The 25,061-nt window shown below is 41.8% G+C and overlaps 1 protein-coding gene across 2 annotated transcripts in view; it reads right to left on the reverse strand.

Annotated features, from left to right (window-relative positions):
* GALNT17 (polypeptide N-acetylgalactosaminyltransferase 17) overlaps positions 1-25,061 on the reverse strand; it is a 362,022-nt gene that overhangs the window by 215,533 nt on the left and 121,428 nt on the right. For both annotated transcript variants that reach the window (XM_019493492.2, XM_019493493.2), the window contains one exon: positions 16,887-17,070. In XM_019493492.2, the coding sequence (XP_019349037.1) occupies positions 16,887-17,070 (184 nt within the window). The remainder of the gene's footprint in view (positions 1-16,886; positions 17,071-25,061) is intronic.

Below are 25,061 nucleotides of genomic sequence, written 5' to 3' on the forward strand. Positions count from 1 at the left end.
TAATTAGGCAACTGCAGTAAAAGTCTCAGCATCTACATATGTGGCCCTATTATGCCACAGTAAACTAATCAACTTTGCCATAAGTTAGTGCTTGTAAACTTGAGTACTATCCTGCAGTGGTGTTTAGTTGCCACATTGCACATGTAGATGCTGATGGGGCTGGCTGGGAGCATGAGAGTGGGGGCTATCTGCTGGCTAGCCCTACACTGGAGCACCCTCGTACCCCAGCCAGCCCCTCCACAACACATTGAGCCAGGTCAGAGCACCCCAGACTGGCAGGCTGACCCCTGGGCTCCCTGCCATCTGGGGCTGCTCTGACCCGGCTCAATGTGCTGCGGTCCCAGGCACACATGTAAACACAGTGTCCAGGAGCAATAAACTCCAGCACAAATTGTGCCAGAGTTTATTCAGCCAAATGAATTGCATGTGTAGATGTGTCCATTGAAGCCCAAAAGTCTTAACAAAGGACGGTCTAAAGTACTTTGCAAAAATGAAGCTTACTCATATAAAAAGCTAACTTTCCTTACCTCCCCTTGCTTAGAAGCCGAGAGTTTTCAGCCCCTTGAACAACTGGGCTGCAATACTAACGTGTGGGAGAAAACCCTCCAAATTCCAATGTTGGCTTTGCTGCTGAACACATTTGGAGCCTCAGTTTATTGCCATCCTTGCATCACATCAATTTAACTCTGCTGGTAAAGTGGGAAGAATGATGTCTGTACCAGGAAGGAGAATTTCAAGATACTGACATTAAAGCTTTTGAAGTGCTTAGAGATCACTGGAAGAAAGGCACTAATACTTCTGAAAGTGTAAATTAACAGCATAAGCTTCAACATTCTCCGTTCAGTGCATCAGCTGTTCACTAAGTAATTTAAATGTAATACTTTGTCTGATAACCCCGGTTTCATTTATTCCAAGTTAGCAGTGATATTGGTGGGAGTTTCGTGAGAAGAGGCTCAATGTTGTACTTGACTGTGTAGGTCAGCGTAAAACTGCCGCAGGCATACTTTGCCTGCCAAATTTAAAATGAAACTCTTTATATGTATATATACACATTATTTTAGGAATTTCTGACTGGAATAGATCCTAGTGGGAATGCAATACTTTAATATGTTTTGTACGTGGTTAGGGAAATGAGAATTAAAGCAGGTGACTATAAAGTTTGTGTGCATTGGAAGAGACTACTGAAGAATGTTGTTGCTGCGATAGGTATTATAAAAATGATAAATTTCAAAGGAAATAGCTGATTTTACAGATAATTTTTTTTATAATAATGGATTCCTGTTACTGGCTGCCTGGAGGATGGTTTATGGACTGGCAAGATTAATTTTTGCCTTTTATTGGTATCTGTGGAAATTTCCATTTGAATTCACAAAGGCTCTGTCACAAGAGTGGAGTGTCTGCACTACACTGGTGTTACCGAGCACTGCCTGGAAAGCTTTCAGTTTGCTCCATGGCAGGACTTGGAATGGGAAAGGTTTTAAAAAAGAACAACATAAGCCATCAGAAGTTACCCTTGAGATGAGCCTTGTCAGTATTTCCAGTTCTCATATATGATGGCATACCTCACTGTGAAATAGTAACTAAGTGCTATGTTGCATCATGAGACCACACTGTTTAAAAGGATGCTGCCTATCCTGTTTACTTGTCGCCACCTTCATCACTACGGGTCAAACACCAGTGTTGCAGTTGGTGATTATAATACTTTGTTCTTCTGTTGATCTTCCCAGGCACCAAAAAGTATTTTGCAAGAGCTAATTATGTTATCAATTAAGGGTAGGTACCATTGCTACATTTAGAATTGACCTAACTAGGGTTAGGTTGATCTAAATGCCCACCCGTGCAGAGGTTTAAAGGGGTTAAATTGGGCAAAAAATGGTGGGCCCAATCCAAGTTAATTTGCCTGAGGAGGTGTACTAACTTAGATTGGGAATAGGTTAACCCAATCTATCAAATGCCTGTATGGGTGTGGAGCGCAGCCCCCGGGCTGTGCTTTGCCTATCCTTCCAATCCTGACCAGGCAATCTTTAGGCCCCTAACCTCTCACCTGGACAGACAAGTCCTTCCCAGTGGACCCGCCAGCCCTCCCAGTCCTGCCAACCCCACCGACCCACCAACCCCTGCTGCAGACTCCTAGCCTCTCCTTGATCCTGAACATCTCTCTCCCCACCCCAAGTTACTTGCACTGGGTTCCCTGTACAGCTCCTGGCTGTACACAGTGCTCCTGATCTACAATAACACAGATTAAAATAGGCCACATGAATGTAGGCTGGGTATGGCAAAATGCTCTACACACTGTAGACATGTCTGGATGCTGCTCCGATGTGCTGTAATTACAGTGCTTTGGAGCAGACTGAATTAATCGAGTCTGCAGGGGTGTGCTAATTAGTGTGCTCCAGCAGCCTCCGCATCTCATGTATTCAGCGTCCCTGGACTTCAAAATGGCGGCAGAGGCACTTTAACTACAGCTCATCGAATAAGCTTTAGTTAAAGCACCCCCGTCACCATTTTGAAGCGTGGGACACTGAATACAAGACACTGCGGGTGTTTTAATTAGAGTAGCTCTTGGATCCGCTCTAATTAAAGTGCCTCCCATCCAGAGCATATGTGAAAGACGCCCATTGTGACTAGTAAAATTACTTATGATCCTCTACATTAGAAGATAGAGAGGGGTCAAGGAACATTTTTCCCCCCCAAGATTATACACATAATTAATGGAGGAGAAGTGGGGAATTCAAATCCCTGCTCTTCTTCCTCTAAGTTCTCAAACAGGGTTCCTCTTTTTTTCCTGGTACAAAAAGTAACAAGCCAAATTCACCCTGCTAAAACTTCACTGGGCCATGAGTCAAAGCTTCATGTGTCTAACCCTTGTGGGAAGATGGGGCCTAAGGGGTTTTTGAAAAATCTCTTTATTTGTAAACACCTACCCACCTCTACACATTGTATAATAAGCACTTTTTTGGAGTAGACGCATTTGAAATACTTTTTATTAATAAAGATAATAATATGCACATTTGCTACTGTTGTAACTGAGAAGCTAGCAACTGTGTCTGCAGCCAGATCTATTACAGGCAAATAAATCAGTCCGAAAGCGTAGAGACGATGGAAGATAAAAGCATAAAACATAGTATTAGAAATTTTGGAAACCACCATCTCATACAGGAATTATAAACCCATCTCTCTAACATGAATGGGAATTACATGCATGAAAACTAAAAGGACAAAACAAATCATTAGTGTCTTCAAAGATACAACTGCTCAGATAAATAGAAGAGGCTGCAATGACAGAAACAAAGCACTGAGCATTACTGAAATAGCATTTCATATTTTACCATGTTATTCACATTAATCCTCAAAGGATACATGCACTGGAATTACAGGTTGTAAATATAAAATAGCTTATTATGGATTTATGGTATAATTCAGAAACAATACATATGGTATGCTTAATATGGGCAGATGTTTAACCTCCCCGACCTCCCCAAATATCAAGAAACATGCTGGAACCTCCATGTCAATTATTTTCTGCATGTCATTGTTCAAATGAAGTCACATGTGTCAAAATGACTTTCCACAAATGGTTCACATCATGATCCAGGTCTGATACCACTATAACATAATACCAGACATTTTTATAGTGCATGGTACCAGGGTATGTTTGCTACTGGAATATACAAAATATATATCCAATACACGTGTCAATAAGGTGATGAAAAGCTTCTAAACCGCAGAGCTGGGATTCCAGTTGTAAACTTCCCAGTGTTGAAAGATGTTCAGAAGTGTCTGGTACCTCCTTTGTCCACATGTAATAGTTCATTTTTAGGAGAACCTTGTCAGTGTAGCACATATAATATGCTTCCATACGAGTAACTGGCATGTATTTTACTGCTACAGCTGTGAAGCTGGGAGGCAAATTCCTACATATCAATGTCCAATGCTATGCTGCTTAGGCAGACCCCTTTACTCCTGATTAGGCTGCATAGCACAGCAGCGGAAATAAAAGATGTTATAGATCACTTTACAATCTTCTGCTGGTTAAGCTTTCATTGAGTATGTATGTGTACACACCTGCATGCAGGCTCAAGATTGTTCTAATTTTTTTAAATTCAGTCAAATCCAACTTTTTCTTCATCCCTCCTAATGTACTGCTGCATATACATTACCCCTCACAATCTTCAAATCTCAGTAGAAAAGCAACCTCCTTACATTTCCTACTACTTGTGGTAATATAAATCATGCCACGGCAAACTTATCGATTTAAAAGCAGCTCAATTCACTTGCTCCTCAGAAATATCAAATTTACCTAGGAAATAAATTGATTCCTATTTGTTGTTGTAAAGATTATGAACATGCTTAAAAGAAAGCAAGCCTTCAGACGGCTATTCATGCTGCACTTCACTAATCACGGTACATTCTTTGATTGCTTGTTTTAGTTTGTATTTTGCTGATTCAGTTCCACATGTCTTCTTGTAAAAAGGGATTATCAATATTAAATCAATTCTGTCTACTCTACAAAGTAGAATGAAAAGCAGACCATTTTTTCCAACACAAACAGTCTGCAAAGGTAAAAGGCAGGATAATACACTAACAGTTTAAGGCTTGAAAATTGAGAACACAAGAATTCAGGTGAACTACGTATTTCTGAACCTTTCATAAACATTAGGGCTGGAAGGGACCTCGGAAGTCATCGAGTCCAGCCCTAGGCCCCTGGGGCAGGAAGTCAGCTAGGGTCAAAGGATTCCAGCAAGATAAGTGTCCAAACACTTCTTGAAAGAGTCCAGAGTAGGTGCTTGCACCATCTCTGGAGGAAGTCTATTCCAGGCCTTGGGGGCTCGGACCATAAAGAAGTTTTTCCTTATGTCCAGCCTCAAATGGTCTGGGAGAAGTTTGTGACCACTGGACCTTGTCATCCCTTGGGGCGCTCTGGTGAACAGGCGTTCCCGCAGATCCTGATGCACACCCCTGATGTACTTATAGGCTGCCACCAAGTCACCTCTGAGCCTGTGTTTTTCCAGGCTGAAGAGTCCCATAGCTTTCAGCCTCTCTTCATAAGGCCTACTCTCTGGCCCTCTCATTTATGTGCATGGCTCTCCTGTGGACTCTCTTGAGTTTCTCCATATCCTTCTTGAATTGTGGAGCCCAGACTTGGATGCAGTACTCCAGCTGTGTACTCACCAAGGCTGAGTACAGCGGGAGGATAACATCCTGAGATTTACTTGAGAAGCATCTACGGATGCAAGCCAGAGCTTTGTTTGCTTTACCAGCTGTGACACTGCATTGATGGTTCATGTTCATCTTGTGGTCAATCATGACCCCCAAGTCCCTTTCGACCATGGTGCTAGCGGCATAGCACTGCCGAGCCTATAAGCACGCTGCGGGTTCCCCTCGCACCGAGGTAGAGTACCTCGTATTTTTCCATATTGATCGCATCAGGTTTATATCTGCCTACTTACTAAGCCTACCCAGGTCAGCCTACATCACCGGCCTATCCTTGGGTGTGGAAGCTCTTCCCCAAAGTTCAGTGCCATCAGCAAACTTGGCCAGTCCATTTTTGATACCACTGTCCACACTGTTAATAAAAACATTAAAGAGAACAGGTCCAAGGACAGAGCCTTGGGGGACATCACTGGTCACGGAGCGCCATGATGATTCACTTCTATCAACTACCAATCTCTGGGTCCAACCTCGGAGCCAATTCCCCAGCCATCAGACTGTGATGTAGCCGAGGCCACAGTTGGCCAATTTTTCCACGAGGAGATCATAGGATACCAAATCAAGGGCTTTTTTTAAAGTCCAGATACATGATGTCAATCTCTTCTCCCTTGTCCAGGTGATATGTGACTTGGTCATAGGAGATGAGGATTGGTCAGGCAAGACCTACCCACAACAAACTCATGCTGGCTGTCTCACAGGATGCTACCATCAGCCAGCTTGTCTAGTATGGTCTCTGATAATTTTCTCCAAAATCTTTGCAGGGATTGAGGACAAGCTGATTGGCCTGTAGTTCCCCAGATGTACTTTCCTCCTTTTCTTGAAGATAGGCACCACATTGGCCTTCTTCCAATCTTTGGGTACTTCACCTGAGTGCCATGAATTCTCAAATATCCTTGCTGGTGGCTGGGCTATGATGCCTGCCAGCTCCTTAAGTACTCTGGGGTGCAATCTGTCAGGACCGGCTGACTTGAAGGTGTCCAGCCTCTCAAGGTGCTCCTTTACAAGGTCTACACTGATGCTGGGCATCAATTCACCCTCACCCTGGCTGGCCTGCATCGTATTAGGCAAGGTGATCCCTTTGGCTGCCAAAGCAAAGTATCCATTAAGCAGGTTGGCTTTTTCCTGAGTGTTGGTTGTTAGTTGTCCCATTTGGTTTAGCAGGGGTCCAATGTTGTCTTTCCTTTTCTTCCGTCTCCCCACATATCTGAAAAGGGACTTTTTATTGTCTTTGATATGTGTAGCCAGTTGGAGTTTGGTTGTAGCCTTGGCTTTCCTGGTTCATTTTCTACAGGTGCAGACCAGTGCAGAATACTCCTCCTTAGTGGCGATTCCTGTCTTCCATCCTTTATAAGCCTCTCTTTTTAGATGTAGGAGGACCACGAGTTCCCTGCTGAGCCAAGGGGTTTGCTGTGCCTTTTTGCTACCTATACTCCGAGATGGGATGGACATCCCTTGTGCTTTCAGGATTGCTCCCTTAAGGAGCAACCATTCCTCTTGGACTCCCTGCCCTGCCGAGTCATGACCTCTTAGGGCCTCGACAACAAGCCTCCTGAGCTTATCGAAGTCAGCTTTCCTAAAGTCGAGGACTTCTGCATTGCTGACTGACTTGCCAGCTTTGCAAAGTGATCAGCTCGTGGTCACTGTCCCCCAGCTTTCTGTTGATTCTTAGGTGGCTGACTAGATCATCCCCTTTTGCCAGTACCAGGTCCAGCAGCACTTTACCTCTTGTCGGTCTATAGACTTCTTGAGTCAGGTAGAGCTCATCCACGAACGTGAGGAAGCTTTGTGGCCGTTTGAATTTGGCCAAGTGCTCTTCCCATGAGATTTCTGGGTAGTTGAAGTCTCCTGTGACAACCATGCACTGAGAGTTCGCATCCTCATGGAAAGCACAAGAGTCTTGAAGGCTCTTGTGTGCTCCTTAGCAAGTGTTATAAGGAAAATGGATTAGAGCTTAAAATACAACGTATTTGACAACTTTGCCCATGAAATCTGCATCTTCAAATATGTGTTTTATTTCTAAAAACAAGTATTGCTTTTTCAAACTTGCTATGCTATATATCATAAATTAAGAAACTGCTGAAGATATGCATGATACTTTACATATATATGCATAAGGAGCATTTTAAAACATTCATGGTTTACCAAATAGAAGCAGTCATGTTCTATCAAGAAATGATTCACTGAGAAAGTTGTAAAAACAAAATGTACAGAAAAGGATTTATTTTTATTTTTTTCATAATAAAGATAGGAAAGCAAGTAGATATTAATAACATAAACATTAAAATAATTATCAACTACTCACTGCCCCTGCATGTATATATTGTATACACACACTTTGCTAATTTTAAGTATTTAAGAAACTCATGGAGAATTGCTGAAACTTGCAAATTGGGGGCTAAATGAACTAGGAATATTTTCTTAAAAAAGCAGAACTAATGTACCAAAAAGTGTACTTTGTTCAGTTTTTTTTTGTTTTGCACACAGAGGTTAGTTGCAATTATTTATGATAATACAGATGTTTGCCTTCATGCTGTGAATTCATCAAAACACAAAGCATGTGATTAAGCGCATCATAATCCCATAGTCAGCAAGGATGGAATTTAGCTGAATCAGGAACTACGTTAGTAAATTTTCTATAATATATTTTGTAAAAGTAATATTTTAAAAATAATATAACAGTTCATTGCAGCATCATGTTACTAAATCTCTAAGGCTGCTGACAGATATTAAAGGCATGATGGGATTGGATGTGTGATCCCAACAACTGTACCACTTGTGCATGGCAGGAAGTGTGATTGTGGGATCAGATCCCAATATCATTATATTTCCAGTGAAAAGGGAGCCTAGGATCAGAATCACAGGATCCCCCCCCCTCCACTGGCAGGGAGCAATCTTAGCTCCTCTATGTTCCTCGATGAGCTTACCGGTGCTCACAGCCTCATGGAAAGCACAAGAGTCTTGAAGGCTCCTGTGTTCTCCCTAGGCTGGAAGCACTGGCCACATGTTCAATTTAATTCTATGAGAACCAGCCATAAAATTTAATTCTATGAGAACCAGCCATAAAATTATTACACAATATAAATATATAATATTAAACATATTTTGTGTAATAACTTTGTGACTTATTCTACACGATCATGCCATTAACTAAATGACTGTGTGGCCGGGTCACTACTTAAGATGTGATTAACCAGTTTCCTATGTTGTTCAAACATGATTAACCAGTTAATCACTTACGTGTAATGTCTGTCATGGGCCTAAGCAGCAGCAAAAACTGTTTTTATTGTTGTTGTTAGTGAGAGTGCAGACAGAAAAATCGACAGTTAATGTTATCTACTGAAAGAAAACCAGGCAGAAGGTAGAGCACCAACTGCTTCAGAGAGGCATGAGGTTTTGTAGGCAGCAACCTACTTCATCAGACTCTATGACTAATGTGCCACCCTGCCCTACCTTCTGCCTTCAAATAAACATGGCTAACCACCTCTCAAAGAAAATCTGTTTATTATATGCATATATAAGTGTATGTGGCAGTGAAAAAATCAATGGCTACATAAAACTTCAAGGTTACTGCTAATGCTGCACTTCACGATCTCAGATAATTCCATAAAAGTAGCGGAAATAGACTCTATTTGTTCAAAATCAGTCCCATACCAGCAAAGGCAGAGAAGTGTCCTCAGCACTTTTCAGCAGTACAAGGCTTATGACACACATTTAATGCACCGATTACACTGTATTTGGATATATGCATTAAATTGTCATTGGAGATGAACTTTCACTTTGCAAAAACAACATTTAAAATTTTTTTTTAACTTTTATCTGTCACCGTATTAAATTTTCTATTTGCAAAAAGTATTAAAAACCCCAAGCTGAAAATTTCTTTTTGTACTGTGCTGATTCTTTAAATTCTATTCTTTTTTAATAGAGCTATGTAAAATTTCAAATAAAAAGAGCTCAAGATATTATCCTAGTAGATATCTATACCACGTTGAACAGTAGAGTATATAGTTCAAAGGCACACGCGCGCACAAAAAAGCAGGTGATACCCATAACTGCTGAGCTTAATCAGTAATAAGCATTCTTAGAGAACTTTTTGTATGTTGTTCAAACACGAGTCTTGAAAATCTAACAACATACTCTGCACACACAAAAGTTCTGTACACTTAAGGAAAAAAAAGATAATGCAATAGTAGCACTTATTTAATAACAAGCTTTAATTTGCTTCAGTTCTGCTGAGCCAACGTGGCATTATATGAGCAAGATGTATTCTCTGCCTCATGCATAATCAACAAAAGAATCAGTGAAGTTCTAATTGCAGCATCTTCATTTAAGAGGCAGAAAGAGAACACATACATTTGCAGATTCAAGCCTGGGTTTGCTTGGGTAAATGAGGGCATAATTTACTCTTCAGAATCTTAATTACTGGTGATGATGAAGAAGGAGGAAAGAATCCAGACTGATTTTCACAACTCAGGTTGAGAGTGTAGGGCGATCTTTTAGAAAGAGTCTTTGGAGGCTCTTTCAAACCTAATCTGGAATTCACAGAGAAAGAACAAATGTAAAAAAATGGCAATGCTATTTTTAGTCACTTTGCACAGTACAAGAATGGTCCAGATCCTTCATCAGCATTGACTAAAATAGAACTACGTCTGTAATGTAGTAGACAAGCTTGTATGTCTCAGCACAGGTCTAAAGAAAAATGGTGGGGAACAGTACCTATCAGAACTGAGAAGGCAGGGAAATGTTTCTGGTAGCAATAAGCCTTTGAATAACAAAATTAATGTATTCTTGCTGATGGCCAAACAGCTCCTGAAAATACCTAAATTGGTTGAATGCAAGGTGACATTTGTATGGCTTGTGCCATGGCAGCCTCATCTGCCCAAATACTTGGGCAGAGGATCTTGATTTTGCTGTAACTGAATGTTTGACCCTTGAAGATACAGAGGTCTTACTTTGTATGGCTTCAATGATAATGAAATAGGATTCTACGTCCTTTAAATACTGTGGTGGCTTCTCCCTTATTAGGCTGTCCTGCTCTTCTTGCAAATCTGTTGACTACATTTGTACACAAAAATCACTACACCCTATAGTACTTCTGTTGACCAGGATTTGCATGTAGGGTGGCTCAAAACCATTAGAAGAGTTCACAAAACGTCATGTTCAAACAAGATAGAAAGGATGTTCTTGACCTGCATTGTTTGAGATGAACAGTGATGATTGCCAAGAAATGACCCTGAAGCTTTATTTCCTGTCAAATGTTGTCCTTGCATTTTGAGCAACATAGGAAAAAAGAGCACCGTCTTGCTCCTCACCTCATCTTATCAACACTGGCTAACACCCTGAACTGTGACGCACGGGTGGGATTGGGCTAAGTAACTGGCACAATGTCACAAACGTGTAAACAGAAGCGTTCCATTTTCTACGGAAATTGAGGAAATTACCAGCAAAGAGCACTTTTACATGCAACACCAATGCCCATAGGTCTGCGGGCAAATATACCAGAAATAAATGGCCCAGAGGAGCCCGTGCTCTTGCAAAGATAACAGGCAAAAGCACTTTGTCGCAACTAAAGGAGCTTGTACATTTTGTCCTTTAAAGAGAAAAGAAGATACCAAGATATGTCAGTATCTTGATGGGGAGGAAAAACAAGGATTATATAAAGAAATGTAAAAATTCAGTCCCAAGTGCCATCCACAATGAGCAAATAAAAGTTTGCTTGGAGCATATATAATTGAATACACTTACATCCTTGTTCCTTTTTCATGTCCTTGTGTGACAAGGTATTTAGCAAAATTTGCAGATTGTTGGAATCTGCCTCAAACTTACAACCTCTGGGCTGGCTGTCAACTGTGTGCTTTAGCACCTGCGCCACCCCAGCACCCCGTTTTTGCATGGGGTTGCACCCGTGGGGTGGCAAGGTCATACCCCCAGAGGTTTGGCCAGAATTGCCTCCTGGGCAGTAAAGTATGGGGGTAGAAAGTCTGTCTATAGAGAACAGGAATGTGGGGGAGGAAATGCTGCATCCTGGGATGCTGAAGGACTGCAACTTGGGCAGCTCATCTATGGGGAATGGTCACACATTAATGGAACGTGAGCTGGGTTACGTGGATCAGAGGGGTCCTGCCCTGGAGTGGTGTAACTTTAAGTTGCCTAACGTGTGCTTAAAACTAGTTTCAGGGGCTGATGTGTGGGCAATCCGGGGTTAAGAGCTCCAGGAGCTGCCTAAAATTTATGTGTAACAAGGCCCTTACTGAAGATGGTTTTAAAACGAGCTCTCAAGAGAGCTTGATATACAGCATCATCCATTTCCTTTTTTTAATTTTATGATAATTAATCCCACAGTAAACACCGGTATACCCAGCATCATTCTATGCAACACCTACTGCAACGTGTTTCAGCTTCACAAGGATAGCAGCTTGAGCAAAAGAGTTCACCTGAACCTCACAAACTGTCGGTCTCTTCCTCCATCTCCCACATGGAGAAATGCCTGGAGGCAAGGGCTCTAATAAAGCCTACAAGAAAAAAGCATTTGAGGCCAGATGGTACCAAGAGCCCAATTATCCCAATTATCAGGGAAAACAGCCACAGAAATTAACTGGTGACTCAGAATCAGGTTGAGAATAGAGGGTAATAGTGGTGAGTCAAATCCTGAACCTGCCGCTGAGAACGATTATACTAATTAGTGCTGCTAATATTCCACTGGACATTTTTGAGCAATAACTGTGAATGAGGAGCTCGCTCTCCTGCCCATTCCACTCAAAGCCATGTGGGCTGCTAGCAAACTTTAGCTCAACCAGCTGCATGCTGGAATAAATGCAAGTCTTACGTAGCACTCCTGAGCTCTCTCCTAGAAACACTCATGGAAGCAGGTAGGTGGAGGGGTGTAAAGAGAAAAGAAAAAAAGTAGGTTATATGATCTAGCCTTGCTGATCTAGCTTTTCTCTTCCCTTTGTTACGTTTCTCATCAGGTTGACAAGTGCTCAGGCATTCTCTACAACAGGAATGGGTCACCATCTCTCATGTTGTTCCCATACTGCAGTCCCAACACTTGTTTGCGTTACTCTCCTTAAATCTAGCCTTCAATCCCATCATTGAAAACCAGATGGCAGCAGCGAATTTTAATGCCGTAAGATTCCAGAAAAGGAGCAGACCTTTCTGTGCATAACAAGAACTCCATAGTTATATTAGATAAAATTAAAAAACAAAACAAAAACCAAAGATAACATTTGAAACATACCCAATGATGGGCAGATAATTTCATAGTTGAGCTTCCTCTGAAGCTTCAGGCAATGAATGATGTTGGAGACAGGACACTGGACTGGGTGGGCTACTATTCTGATCCAATATATCCAACCCTATTTTTCAAATAGATTTAGGAGTGCCATGAACCATTACAACGTTCAGTCATCATAGGTCCACAGCATAAAGCTGAAGGGCACAAATCTACCATTGCAATGGGAACACTAGCGGCCTGCCTGCTTGCCACAGAAATGTGCTTTATTTTTGATAAAAAACAAGGCATGCACAAGTCTTTTCCCTGTACTCTCATCTTCCTTCACAGATGAGTAGAAATTGCAGCTTGAGTTTATCAGCAATAAAACCTGCAGCTGATCAGCTTTGTCCTTCACCTTCAGTTGCACACAGTGAGAAACGTACAAGGAGAATATCTCTGATCTGCATTTCAGAGCTTGGTGGGTCACATGTAGTCTGTGGGTAGCACAGTAAGCAGTTCTGGTATACAGACAGATTGTTTCAAGGCAGAAGAGGTTGCAAGAAAATCTCATCTCATGTCAAAGATGTAAATGAACTGAATGTCCAAGCCCAAGCATTGCTAGTTTGCATCAAAACTATCCATGTTCTTATTTGATGTAATGAGTCATATTATTGTTCCGCATCAGAGTTTAAACCTCAGACCTTAAGCACCAAAAAACCTGACACTTTCCAACTTGAGCCCAAAGAATACTTCGGTCAGCTGTCAGCATCAATACATTGTTCTTCTATTTGGCGACACAACCTGCATTTTAAATCATAGTGCATTGGCAAGGCCAGCAGCTTCTGCTCCAGAGAGGACTACATCGAAAGAACCAGTGCTGCAAAAGGCCGTGAGTGACGTTTTACAGGCAGAACTGTCTAATTTGGATTACACCAGTGATTTGCCAAAAGCCAAAGCATCTTCCTTGCAGGGGAAGTGCCAGACTAAAAACCTGAACCCAAGCTCCCCAAACTAAGGAAAGTTCAGCTCTGGCCCTGAGCAACTTTCATTCAGGAATACGACATTCCCTTATTTGTTATCTTTCTAAGGTGCAAATCTACCCTGCCTTCTGGGAAAAGAGATCCAGATCAAGAGACTCTGAACAGAAAGCCTTGTTGGGCAACATATTAACATTTTGAGTCTGTGGGCACTATAAATGCCAAGTAGTTTCTATCTGAGCCAATACGTTTTCACAGTTATATTTAAAATTAATACATGCTTTGTAATGCTCATCAGCCAGAGGGTTTTCAACAGTTTTCTTACTAATGCAGCAATTTTAAATCCATTTAGACTAATTTCCTTTGACTTGAATCTATTTTAATCAGAAACCAGGATACTCAACTTAAATGATTTGTATAAAACCCTTCATAAAATTGCAATAAAATTTCATCCGCAAAATAGAAAATAGATCTGGGAATAAGTAGGAGAATGCAAACTATCCAGATCCTTTAGCAAAGTCATACCCATACCCTACCCATACCATGCAAAGGCATAACCATACAAAATGGCCACCTAAAATGTAAAGATAGTCCAGCCCTGAAGAAACATGAGCAAAAAGGGCATTTATACATGCTCTGAGGTTGGGGAGTGTTGGGGAGGGAAGAGGGCAATTTAATTAGAGCGGCTTAGAGCCACTGTAATTAAAGTGCCCATAGTGTCACGTGTATGTGGCTGCAGGGGTGCTTCAACTAAAACTCACTCAACATTTTGAAGTGCGGGGATGCTGAATAGACATCACACAGAGTCACAGCAGACATGCTGCACACGTATAGGTGCCCAAATAGATTACTGAATTATTCATAATATACAAGAAACACTTACAAAAATACACAAGTAGTACACTAAAATTTCCTTTCAGAAACCACCTCCTCCCCTTAAAACATGCATGCACAACAAAAAAACCAATAGGAAGAAGATATGGAATAACATTCCCCAAACGAAACTAATAATATAATGGCAAGGTAAAAATACAGGAATGAGTCCACCCTGGCCACACACAATAAAGATCACAGTAAAACATAAATTCCCAAACTCATCTCATAAATTAGGGCCAGTAATGCTAGAGGGCAGAGTTGCAGATGAGGAAGCGTGAATAAGAAGCAAAAACTTGAATAACTGCAAACAAAAGTCCTGTCTTGAGGATTTTCAAACCAGGCAGTCAGAGATACAAATGTTCTGATTTGTACCTGCCAGTCATTTTACTCAGATTTCTAAGTTTGAGTAAAATGAATGGCTGGTACAAATGAACTGTAAATTATACCAGGAAAAATGGCACCAACCTCTTTGAAAATCCTTCCAATCATTTCCGTTGGCCATGGTGGGGAGAGTAGAGACCATTTGGTGGGTTTTACTGAAACTTATACAGCATACTGGCAAATAAGAGACTACAACTTTTCATGCCATTAGCAACTTAACCATTTACCAGTGTGTATTACATGTTTATCATTCTCTTTATTCATTGCTATCTGTGGTTTACAGATACCCAGCAATATCCTCGTCAATGGCCTAATGACAGAGCAAGTGGGCATGCATCTTTGGGAATCTATATCTTCCTAGTTGCAGTTCATCAGAGCCTTCAGTCACATTACTGACCTATTGAATTTGATGCTTCCTATTGCAAAGAATATTCCCGAAACCCATATTCATACAAATAAACTTGCAGCAATTGTATTTTCCCAGACTCTTAGCAGAATGGTTTAGCATTTCATTTGGCCACTGTTCTCTTAAAGACTATCAGGAAGAAAAAAAAAAGTACTTTGCTATTAAGAGAGATTTGGAGCCAGACCCAGGTCTTAATGCAGACTTAAGCCATCTAAGTTCAATATTGCAATCCAAAGAGCCCCTGTTCAAGAGCAGCCTAACCAAAGAAGGAACCTCTTGCTTCGTTGTTTTGACTGGGAAGTTTCAGTTACCTGCAGTTCTCCATCAGCGCAAGCCTGGATCTGCATGGCACGGGCAGCGAGCAACCTAGCTCCCACCTCTGCCCTGCAGTTGAGGTAGAACAGCATCCGAGCTTCCCAAAATGCCCAGCAGATGCATTCAAAAAGCTGCCTGATGCATTGTGACAGCAGTGAGTTCAGCCCAGAGCACAACAGCCACAGATACTTTCATTCAAAAATATGTCTGGGGGAAGAGATGGTGGTGCTGGTGCCTGCCTTTTATTACAACAGCCTGGAGACTAGGGCACTCACTAGGAAGTAGGAGACCTCTGGGCTTTGGATTGCACTCTGGGGGCTGTGTCCCTACAGGCACTGAAATCAGCAGCTAAGTCCTTTCTTGAGATCTGGCCCTTTGAGCACCCATGCTGAAGTGGCTTTCTTTATGAGTACATTGGTAGCACAGCAACGTGACTATGGAGCCTACACATGACATTGAATGTAAAAGAAACACCGGAAGACCTTAAATTGCATGGAATGCCTTTTTGACCCATATTTCAGGTTTTTCTTTACCCTTTCCTTCCCCCCACCACACAAGAATGTCCTTGAACAACTGCCATAAACTGGGGGAAGGAGCAAGATGACAGCTACCTGAAAGGCAAAGACAAATGGGTGTTTTACAAGGTACACCTCAAGGAAAAGTGTTAAAGATGGAATGGACACGGTCTTGGGTTCAATTATTGTCCCCTCCTTCTCTGGGCTAATAGAGTCAGGGAGTGCAGAAAAGGAAGACCGCTCATCTGTCCATTTGGGTGCGACTTCCAAGTATCTCTCCCTCTCCTCAACTGCAACACCTCTGGGTTTGCAATTCTGGACTGGCACCAAAGGCAATCCTATTAGACTGACTCATAAGGACAGCATGGGATAATGTACGGGGCAACAGGATATTCCTAGAAGTCTAAAAGGAATATTAAGCATCTGTTAGAAAACGAGTGAGGACCCTCTGTGCACTTCTATAGAGTAGTAAGCCTTTGTGAACGAATTCTCTATCGGATACGTTAGGGGGTAGAGGTCTGCCGCCTCAAATTATGACCACACAAAATAATACATTACTCAAATAAAGCAAGCATCCTCTGGTAAGCTCTCTCTCTCTCAAGCTGTTTTGGCTTAAATCTAGCTAACAAAATTGTTCACTATTGAGCAACATATAAATAATATTCCAAAACTTTTTGCAGAGGTGATTAAGGGTTATTCATCATTCTTGTTCAAGATGGTTGAAAAACATATACAGAATCTTTCTCTGTTGGAAATGAACACCTTGCTGAGGTCGTTTGACCCCAGTACTCTTTCCTGCCATTGCAGGGGTTTGGACTTGATGATCTGCTCAGGTCCCTTCCAACCCTACAAACTATGAAACATGGCCTTCATATAAATGAAGTGGGAAGGGAGAAAGCATTGAGAGCACGACGGATATCAACAAGTCTGGCTTATTGCTTATACCTGTTGGTCTATGAGGCTGATATCTCTTAATCCAGCAAGAAGCTACTTACTTGGTTGGACGATAATCTGGGATGGAACGATCCAGTGAAATTTTCTCACTGAGGTAGGAATTATAGCCGTATTTCTCATGGGGTCCCTTTGCTTTCTCCTCCTCCTCAGGGGAAAGGGTGGCAGGAAGCCCACCTTTACCACGCCCACCATAACCTTCAATGAGGCCAAGTGACTTAGACAAACCTGAGGAAAGACGAACCAGAAATCAGTGTTAGACGAACAAATTCATTGCAGATTCATCAAAACCATAATATCAACAACTAAACATAAATTTTCCTGGGAACTTGGGTTTTTTTGCAAGATTTTGAAATTCTGACTTTTCAGCCCATTGTGGGATAAAAACTTTTTCAAATTTTGACATTTTCCCCCAGGCCAGCTCTCCCATCAGTAGCCAACTGACAATCCATCCCAGGGATCTGTGCATCTATTCATTTCTTAGGGAGGTTATGGTTATTTATGCCTACTTCCCTTTCTCAGTGAGGTAATTACATGTAAGGTTAGATGTCCCCAGGAGGAGAATAGAATGAACAAGGAATAAGAATAGAAAAAGGTTGGGGAACTGCCAACTGAATGAATTTTTGCTTAGTATGAACGCTGCACAGCATACAAATGCTGTGGATTTAAAAACAATTTCCCCTTCTAGGTTTCTTATCTTTTAAAGTCTAACATACTTAAACCTTTATCAAATGGAATTATTTATTTATATCTGCCTAGCTCTACAAAATATGTCTCACGAATGAACTGTTGAAAATAGCTCTAGTAATTATAATGGTGGTGGCTGTCGGAAGTCAAGGTAAGACCTAATACTTTTCACTGGTGGAGATTCACGTTTCTTTCTGATGACTGATTAAAACAAAAACCTTAGGTAGTTTCCTGTTCATTTTTGTGGCAGAGAACTGTAGAAAATTGGGTAGATATCTAATAAAATATCTAAATGTTATAAAGATCATGAGAGAATGACAAAAGGCAGTTGATGGCACAATCTTCCCCCTTAGAGATCATGCTAATTATAGAGTTACCATATGTCCAGGTTTTCCCAGATACGTCCTCTTTTTGGGTCCTCCCATCTTCATCCAGGAGGGTTTTTTAAATATAAATGAAAGTCCGGGATTTGGGATTTTGCTCTGCTCAGCATCGAAGTATTCCCTGGCACTGAGCTGCAGCAGGGCAGAGGAGGTGCCTGCCTCCAGCAGGGGAAGGGCAGCAGGGAGCTGCATGGCCGGGCTGCATCGGTGCCTATGCCCACAGGGGCAGGGCAGATGGGAGATGCTTGCAGGGCTAGGGGGAGCAGGGGACTGCAGGGCAGGAGTGAGGGGCACTGGCAAGGGTGGAGGGTGGGGGAATAGGGGCTGACTGTCAGGAGTGAGGGGCACTGGAAGGGCTGGGGGAGCTGTAGTTTGGGAGTGAGGGGCACCGGGGGGGGGGGGGGTGGGGAACTGTGGGTTGGGAGCACAGGGGACAGGCACTGCCAGGGGGCTGCGGGTTGGGAGCAAGGGGCATCAGCATGGTCTGGGGGGCAGGGCACGGGCACATCACTGCCTCCCCCCACAATTATATTACCTCCCCCTCCCCCCACTGCATCATGTGCCCTCTTTTTTGAAACTGGAAATATGGTAACCCTTAAATTCGCAGCCCAAATAGCCACAAACTCAAGTTTCAACTTAATTCCAGACAGAGCGGAGTTCACCAGAGAAAAGCAATTCTATTTTGTGGGAACTTCTAAGATTTAAATTGGAATTGGTTCATGTTGGAACCAACCCAAAATCTTTCACATGTTCTTTCAAAAGCAAAATTCTGCCAAAATGCCAGTCTTTGAATTGAAATCTGATCTCTTCGTTTCAGGAAGGGAAGATATATGGCACAGTGGGGTCAGAGTGGAGGAAAAGCAAGTTGTAGGGATGAAAATCACTACTTCATGTTCTAGAGTGAGAGAAAATAACTTCAGAATTGTAGCAAAACCAGTATGCTTTAATAAACAGCATCTTTCAGTGAAATTTAACTAATCCTTACCAACCAGCTTTCATGATTTTGTCATGAAGCTCTTGTTATCATGTTAAAACAGAAGGCAAGCCAAAGAGCTCATTATTAAAAATCAGGATTTTTATGCTCATGTCTTATTTTGGGGGCCTGAGTCATATCTGAATGCCTTGCATGAGTAATTGCACCCAGAGTCACACAAGCTGTATTATTAGGATATGCTGGACCACGTTCTGATCTCAGTTGCACCTGGGCAAGGAGAATAGCTTCCCTGATTCATAGGTGTACTCTAGATTTATACCATCCTAAGACAGAGATGAATTTGGCTCCATTATTTTAATTCATTTTCCTTCACTCTGTTCATGAAATGTCTCTACCAAGAACTATCAGTTATGAGTGTGAAATTACTCTACCTTCTAACAGTGCTATTTCTTGGCTGGAAAGAAATATCAGAGAGCTATGAAATACTCCCAGAATGTCTAGCATGCTCTTACTTTTATTACAGGCGCCTTAGCTCCTGACAGTTCACTTTTAAAACTCAGAACCCGTAAGTTTGCTTATTTATATTTATTTTACAAATTTCTTCATCCTTACTGCTTTTACCATTGCTGCTTTAAAAGAACATATAGACATAAGAAGGGCTTAGAAGTAAGCTGGTTTTTTGGTTGTAGCCGTGTTGGTCTAAGGACACAGGCAGGCAAGCTTCTTTGAGCAGATGTGATCTCTTTTATTTGACCAACTGACTAGTTGGAAAAAAATGGGCTTGGCTTTTTCCAACTACTCAGTTGGTCTAATAAAAGATAATCACATCTGCTCAAAGAAGCTTGCCTGCCTAATAGAAATATGAGCTTTCCATTCAAAGATGCTATGCTGAGGGTCAGTTCTTACTGTCTGGTGCAGTTGGATAATACTGACATGTTGGATAATTACATGTTGACAGGAATTAAAGCATTGTCTATGTTAGGGTTTCTTGGCAACTCTTTCCCGTTGTAGTTACTGGTGCCAGGGTATGACATTAGTTGCAGGTCTATGACACAGTGTTAAAAATACTGGTGACCCTGGGAGCTGTCCACATTAGCAGTTCCACTGCAACTGGCACAGACATCTCTCCTGGCTTTAACAGTGGTAGCACTTCATTGCTAAAGAAACCAATTGTAGATAAGGTTTAAAGTCTTGCCAACATGTAGCTTCTCAGTCAACTATGGTAGATTCCCCCCCCAAAATGGTTAAGACATAACCTTCAAATCAGCATCTTTGAATAAAATGCTCACACTGTCATGAACTCCTTTATTCCATGCAGACAAATGCACCCGGGGCACATTCACATCCACCAGCTAAAACTATTCTCTACTGCTTATTTTTGCATATTTCTGCATTACTCCTTCTTGAGCACATGCTGTGACAATATATGGAGGTATACCTATGTCAAGCCATTCAATCAGTGAAAGAAATTAGTTAAACAATGCAATCATTTCACCCACAATGGGTAAAAGATCTGCAGCAAGCAAAAGACCTCTTTTTCAATGCTGTCCTATCAGAATATCAAAGGCACCCAAAGGTGTAGTCACAAAAATGAAAATTCCTGCATGTGATGTAACCATTTGGATCAATGTATTTTGCTCTGTGTAGGTCGCACATTTCTTCCTCTAGTTTAGGCTGTCAGAAAAGTTCATCATGCAACCAAAGTGTCATTTTGTTTTAGGGTGTGTGAAACTAAGGAATAAGAAATGTTTGGCAGGGAAAAGTATTCACAGCCAAACTTCAATTGAAGGGGAAAAAAGAGCAAAGTTTGTTTCCAATTGGCTTAGAAGATGCCTCAGAAAAGAGGGCTGAAAAGAATAGATGGATGTGGAATCTGATCCAGCAAAAACCTTAATTAGACACTTTTTATTTTACTTATTTAGATGTACAGAACTGTTAAAAAGAACTCCTCTCCATATTCACTCAGCACCCTTGACTTAACCCTTAAAAATATAGCCGTACAGTTCCTTTTTTGCAAGTGATAAACACCCCTAAGTCACATGACAAGACCTGATTTTAGGAGATCTTTTTGGTCGATTTTGCAAACTCAGGAGAGTCACATAGCTTGTGTAAGAACCAGATGCTGATGTGGACAAGACTTCTTACCATTTATGTGTGTAGCCCATCATTAACCTACACTTATCCAAAGTGTCTCAAAATCTCCCAGAAGGCTAAAGGTTGGGATAAAACGAGCGTACAGCTCTGACATTGCAGCAATAAAAAAAATGCCTCTGCCTACATCTGTTAATATAGGGGCCATTCCTGCTGAAAAGCCAGACATCAAATTCCCTAGGGACTGAAAAAGCGTTAGTTTTCTTCAAGATGATATAAAAATTTAATCTCTACGGCAAAATTATTCCTGCACTGAGGACAGTTACAGTAAATATATTATTCCCCTCCTAAACTGGCAATATATTTCATAAAGAGATGGCAGCTTTCTGGACCAGAGAAGGGTTCCGGTAAAGTGGAATATAATGCAATACATAGCCTTCATTGTTAGTGTCCAGTCAAACAGACACCACAGGCATAGTGGAACTGGGGAGAGCATTTTCCTGTACTTCAGCATAACTGAAAGAAAATGTTAATTTCTGTTGTATAATGATTTAATGAGGAAACTGCCTTCATTGAGAAGAAGGGTGCATTTGGAATAAAGTGGCTCTTCCAGGTAGAGTTCTTGGCACCCCACATATTGCAGGAGAAAGGCAGCAAATGGGGAATTTCCAGGGCAGGATGTTGTTGAATTGCAAGGATAGCACACCATGCAATATCTGAAATGGTGAATCCCTCCCTCTAAAGAAGAAATAATGGAGAAGAAGAGATTCTCAAAGACTATAACAGAGCGCTGAGCAAAGAGCAAGTGGAAAAAGCCGGAAAGAAACTTGAGCAGCAGTAAAGTAATGCAGCCCCATCCACCTGCAAAAAATGGAACCTGTAATACTCTGCTGTAAGGGAAATTTAGTTTGGTTTTGAGATTCAAGTGATATTGGATGGCTTTTGGTTTGATGGAGAAAGTGCAAGAATGCTAAATAAAGTCCTTAATTGCTACAGGTTATGCCACTGCTGCTATCTTGCCTGACCCCTCGCTGTGGAGGAAAGACTACAACAAAATGAACTTTCTTTGATGCTCATTCACAAACAGACAGAATATTATATATGAAAGGGCCAGATTTAACAGGGGGTTCCAAGAACAAGAAGAAAAAGCAGGCACTTTTATAACTGCAGTTCACCGTCACGCTGAACACTTCTGAAAGGAGGACTAATAAGACAGGATTCTTGTTGTCGTAAGAAACATCTATTTATCAGCACAGCTTCAGTCAATCCTTGCTAAAGTGGGGAAAGGCAAAACCATAAAGAAATAGCAATGTGACATATGCTAGTGACATAGGGAAGATTACAATGGACAATACTAATGAAGGAAGGAACAAAAACAAAGGTAAAAGGAGCCATCAGACCTCCTTTACTACAACATACGAACAGTGCAGAATTAAGAGTGGGGGAGACTACGAAACTTTTTCTGAAGGGAAGAGCAGAAAAGTGGTAGAATGAATGACAAAATATCAAGCCACAGACAGAAACATTATGCAGCGAAAGAGGCATGTGTCAGAGGAGTCGCAAGAAAGGACATTTTTGCAATACCATGCAGATCTCTGAAAAGAGTAGACCATCCACTGCAGAATCCCCCCAACATGTTCTTTATAATACCATTCAGAATGATTTAAAATTACCAGAAAAGGGAACATAATAGGGTAAATAGTTTTAAGGAATGTGATGTTTGTTTTGAATGGCTATATTATACAGCGAAGCATAAAGAAATATATATGTAAGCATTTGTAATGTTTAAGAGAGTTATCAAAGAGAACCACAATGTGCTCCAGGGAGACGATGGTAGGCCAAGAACTTTCAGGATGTTAGCCCCCTCGTACAGTGTTTCTCAATCTGTGGGTTGCCACCCAGAAGTGCCTGCAAGAATATTTCAAATGGTTGTGATCGAGTGCCAGAAAAATGTGTGAAAGCATGGGTTTCCCTTTGCAGACTGGCAAGGTTGTGGGAGCAGCCCCAGCAGCCAGATGAAGGTAAGTGTATGGGGGGCAGGGGTTGGAGGGCCAGGGCTTGGGGACTATCAGGGTGACGGGGGGGTAATGTGCGCATGCGTGGAGGGGATGGGTGTGGGGGCAGGGGGCGAATGCCTGCCGGCACTGAGGGAAGGTGGCCAGGTACCGAGGCTGCAGCAGGGTAGGGGAGGCAGGGCACTGTGGGTTGGGCATTGACAGGGCCAGGGGGGCGGGGGTCAGACCAAGCCATCGGTCTTTGTAACTGGTCCTGGTACGAAAAAGGTTGAGAACCACTGCTCTACTAGTAGTTTCAAGAACAGCTGGTTTTGGTTATGTCATCATGCCATGGATGTAAGCGAGTACATGATCAGCTATGGACAATGACTGGCCCTTGTCACAAAAGTCTGGATCTAAATTAACAAATTCCTCAAACAATTGAGGGTGTTTAAATTCTGGGGTTCAGTTCAGCCAGTCACAGAGACTAGAACTGAGTAAATGTTTGAACCCGGTTACAAAGTTTGAGGATATAAGGATTCAGGAATTTGCTTCATACATATGTTCCTCTAGCTACTACCAGAATAAAGACAGGATTTATCATAAGAATCAATCCAAAGTTGGAAGATGCTACAGACCTATTGGAACAGCCATGGTATCTGGAGCTCATGTCTCAAAAGATCTCACAAGCTAAACAGGGTTGAATAGTCAATCCTTGGATGGGAAACTTCCAAGGGAAACTCAGAGTGCTGAGTGAAGTGTTCTTGGTAATTTAATTAGAGATTTTTTTTTCAAGGTTTGTACTGAAATGACTTGCTCCAGGAGATAACATGCATCTCAAGGTGCCAAGTTTCAAATGAGGATGCAAACACAAATGCCGATCACTTATGGTCATTAAAGATGTAGGATTTTTTTTTCCCCAAGAGAATGATTTGCCTTAAAATTGATTAATTGCACCCTCTACCCCCCATGTAGCTTCAAATGGATAAGGTATTTCCTTTGCTCTTGCTCTCAATCACTGGTGTACTGTTGCTATATGGTGTTAACAGCTGCTACATTCCACTCCTAAGTGCCTAAATACCAGCTGTGAGCAAAGTGATTCCTGCAAATGGTATATAGCTTGTAAAGCTCTTCAGAATAAAATATGATGCAATAATCCACATCATTCAATCAGAAGGTACAAGATACATATACTTTGTAAGAAAGGATCTACAACTACAGTGAATGTACTGATATACTGAGGCTATTGCCAAATGGAGTGGCATGTATACCATGATCAAATGACTGACAACACCAGCCACAAGATAATGCATGTGAAGCTGCCAAGGTGGATGAAGTGCATTAGCAGGAAGGCCAGACAGAGTATGTATAAGCGTTACATTTATATAGATATAACCAAAATTAAGTTGATCTAAATGCCTGGGTGTGCAGGTGTTCAAAGGGTTTAAATTGCCCAAAAAATGAGCTTAAATTGCCCCAAAATGGTGTGCCCAATCTAACTTAGTTTGCCTCGGGAAGTGAATTAACTTTAGACCAACCTAGATTAATGCAATCTAAAATGGGTTAAATCAGCCTAATGAATGCCTGCATCCATTCACAGCACAGCCCCAGAGCTAGGAAAGCTCAGTCACTTGCCTCAGCCCCAGGGTTGTGCTGCTGCTACCCCACCCCACAACCCATATCAGGTGATTTTTAGTTCCCTAGCTACTCTCTTCTTGGACTGGGCAACCCCCACCAGAAACCCGGCAACCCCCACCAGAGACCCACCAACCCCCTCCCACCCCATGCACACCTACCAGCTCACCTGGACCCACCAACTCCCCACTCCCAATCCTGCCAGCCTCTCCTCCCTTCTCCTCTGAGTTACTTACCTTGAACTGTCTGTGCCACTCCCAGCAGTGGCGAACACCTGTAGGAACCACTCTTGGTTTAGGTTTAGGCAGCTTAAAGTAAGCCACCTAAACCAAGTCCCATAAACATTCATTTGTACCCCAAAAGAGCATAAACCCACTACTTAATGGCTATAAATAAACTAGGGATGTAAATATAGTTTTAAAAATTATCATTTAACCTCCTCTAATTATATCAATTAAACAATCAGCTGATAATGCAGGAGCTTGGACTCAAGCT

Source organism: Alligator mississippiensis, chromosome 14 (genome assembly GCF_030867095.1).
Source record: "Alligator mississippiensis isolate rAllMis1 chromosome 14, rAllMis1, whole genome shotgun sequence".
In the NCBI taxonomy this organism is placed as follows: Eukaryota; Metazoa; Chordata; order Crocodylia; family Alligatoridae; genus Alligator; species Alligator mississippiensis.